This window comes from Limulus polyphemus, unplaced genomic scaffold (assembly GCF_000517525.1).
Source record: "Limulus polyphemus unplaced genomic scaffold, Limulus_polyphemus-2.1.2 Scaffold1149, whole genome shotgun sequence".
Lineage (NCBI taxonomy): Eukaryota > Metazoa > Arthropoda > Merostomata > Xiphosura > Limulidae > Limulus > Limulus polyphemus.
In genome coordinates this window covers 4,022-7,358 of record NW_013666759.1, presented here as the reverse complement: position 1 = coordinate 7,358, position 3,337 = coordinate 4,022, and the positions used below count along the sequence as shown (strand labels likewise).

General features: G+C 32.7%; 1 protein-coding gene across 1 annotated transcript in view; it reads right to left on the bottom strand.

The window, feature by feature from the left end:
* The window catches only part of LOC106462354 (phosphomethylethanolamine N-methyltransferase-like), a 17,096-nt gene extending 15,977 nt beyond the window's left edge, over positions 1 to 1,119 (bottom strand). Inside the window, exon 1 of the mRNA XM_013922271.2 lies at positions 993 to 1,119. Within this exon, the coding sequence (XP_013777725.1) occupies positions 993 to 1,046 (54 nt within the window). The 5' untranslated portion in view covers positions 1,047 to 1,119. The remainder of the gene's footprint in view (positions 1 to 992) is intronic.
* Positions 1,120 to 3,337: the final 2,218 nt, after the last annotated feature.

The window sequence follows — 3,337 nt, the reverse complement described above, 5'->3', positions numbered from 1 at the left end:
TGCTATTTTGAAATAAATTATTAAACTTATTTTTCTTAAACATAGAACAGTAAATAAAGAAGTAAAACAAACAATTATCCCTTCTAGTTACTATAGTTCTTGTACTCAGTTGCTGCTTGACATAAGTTGCTAAGCCTTTAAAAATTTTGCACATGGAAGATATGAAACAAAATAATGTTTTTTAGGTTTTATATATACATTTGAATAACTAAAAAATCATAAATTACTACATGAATACCATAGAATTCCACTGTCAAGCTTAGTAACTAAGATGTATTTTAGTCTAAAAAATATGAAATTTCGAGCAGACTAAAGACACACCCTACCTCCTTGAAATATTGATTCAAAAGAAATAAATGGCATCCAACCCTGTTAAAATGGCTGAGGGGGACATTCTGAGCATCCGATTGGTTATTAATGTTATATGTAGAAGTAAGTGTATATAAGGGAGCATTTCCAAATATGGAAAGAGGTGGGTGGGGTGCCGCTGTTTGATTTATTACATGAGCAATATCTTAGTAAATTGAAAAGAGGCTCTTATTTTATATTCTAGCTTGTCAATATCAGTAATCTGAGTTTCTAATTTGAACAAAACTAGAGACTATGTATTTTGACTTCACAAACATCTAATTTGAACCAGTGCTTATCAATGTTTATCTGTGTTTTTTAATATTTGCTTTTAAATTAAGAAATTGAATATTATATATTACCAAAATATGAATTATAATCTACAGTTTGATACCAAAGTTACTGACATAAATTCATGAAATAGTAGTTCAATAAAATTTTGAATGCGAGTCAACAAATGAGATGACATGGCCTTTCACCCGTGACTCGTCTCGAAAGGTTTAACAGCAATACTAGTATTGTGTAGTTTTCATGATAAGCACCAAGTAATTTCAGATTAGATGTTGACATGAAGATACAAAAACTACACAACCTAATTTGATATTCCTAAAGAATATTAAATTAATGTACAGTTTGTATCTAACCTGTGATGCTATAGCAGGCTGCTCTGCTAAGTATTCTAATGCAATCTTCATCATGTTCACTGATAGATCTATTCCATGAATGGTCACTCCAAAATTCTAAAACAACAAAAAAAAAGCCAATCACATTAAATTTCAAGTAATAATAATAAAGTCAACAGAGACAGTACATTGTAGTATGAACTGGGTAGATGATTACAGTCACATTAAGTATAGAATAAAATTAAGTAAGTAAATAATAATACTTACAATGACTGTGGTTAGTATGAACAAAATAAATAATAACAGCAATATTAATTATGGTGTGGTATGAGTTATGTAAATAATAACAGTGACTGTATGATATGGTATGAGTGAAGCAGGTGATGACAGTGAGTATGGTATAGTATGAACAGGTACATAATAATGGTATGAGCTAGGTAGATGATAAATGTGCCATTAAATATTGTACAGTGTGAACAAAGTATATAATGACAATAACATTAATTATGGTGTGGCATGAACAAAGTACATAATAACAGTGACATTAATTATGGTGTAGTATATGTAAATGATAAATGTGCCAGTAAATATTGCACAATTGAACAAAGTATATAATGACAATAACATTAATTATGGTGTGGCATGAACAAAGTACATAATAACAGTGACATTAATTATGGTGTGGCATGAACAAAGTACATAATAACAGTGACATTAATTATGGTGTAGTATATGTAAATGATAAATGTGCCAGTAAATATTGTACAGTTGAACAAAGTACATAATGACAATGATATTAATTATGGTATGTTATGAGCTAAGTAAATATTAACAATGAAAGTAAGTATGGTATACTATGAACAAGGTATATAATAATGGGAACATTAATTGAACAAAGTACATAATGACAATGATATTAATTATGGTATATTATGAGCTAAGTGAATATTAACATTGAAAGTAAGTATGGTATACTATGAACAAGGTATATAAGAATGGGAACTATAATTATGGTATGGTATGAGCTAAGTAGATAATAACAATGAAGGTAAGTATGGTACAGTATGAAACAAAGTATATAATAACAGTGATATTAATTATGTTGTGGAATAAACTAAGTAAATGATAACAGTGACAGTAAGTATGGTGATATTACTGATAGTATGGTATAAGCTCATTACAGTGCCTTGCTAAAGTATTCACCCCTACCAACAATGACACATTTTAATGACATACGAATAATGGAAACAATTTTTTAGAACAAACTTGTTTTTATTCAAAACTCTAATGATCAAACTTGACACTTTTATGTGTGAAGGAGGTTGAATGTCAGCAAAACCTGCAAATGAAATATATAAATTGAAATTTGCTGATAGCATAAGTATTCAGCTCCCTAAGCCAGTACTTGGTGGAAGCACCTTTGGCAGCAAGTACTGTTGTGTCTTTTTGCATAGGTCTCTACCAGCTTTGCACAATGGGATGGTGTAATTTTTGCCCATTCTTCCAGGCAAAATTGCTCCAATTCTGACAAGTTCGTTGGGGGGATCGTTGATGGACTGCAATCTTCAAGTCTTGCCATAAATTTTCTTTAGATTCAAGTCAGCCTTTTGCTTGGGCCACTCCAGAACATCACTTTCTTCTTTTGAAACCACTCCATTGTGGCTGTGACTTTGTGCTTTGGGTCATTGTCCTGCTGCAACGTAAGTTTTTGATCCAGTTTTAGATATTCTTGGCTGACTCAAGCAGGTGTTTCTCTAGGATTGCCTGTATTTTGTACCATCTATCTTTCTCTCAGTCCTGACAAGCTTCCCAGTCCCTGTTGATGAGAAGCATCCCCATAACAAGATGCTACCACCACCATGCTTGACAGTTGGGATGGTGTTGACTGAGTAATGAGCTGTGTTAGGCTTGCAGCAGATGTAATGCTTTGAATTTAGATCAATTTTTGTCTTGTCTGACCACAAAATCTTCTGCCACATGTCTGCAGTATCATTTACATACTTTGTCGCAAACTCCATACATGATTTATGATGATTCTTTTTCAGTAATGGCTTCTTTCTTGCTACTTGCCCATACAGGCCATCTTTGTGTAGGGACCAGGATATTGTTGATGTATAAACACTGACTACCATCTCAGACATGGAACTTTCCAAATCTTTCAAAATCACTATTGGTTTCACAGTGGCATCCCTAACCAGTTTCCTGCTTGACCAGCTGCTTAGTTTGGAAAGGCAGCCTGATCTGGGCAGTGAATGGATAGTATAAAGCACACTCCACTTCTTAATGATGGACTTCACTGTACTCAAAAAGATAATCAGCAACTTTGAAATTTTCTTGTAATCTTCTCCTGATCTGTGCTTCTCTAC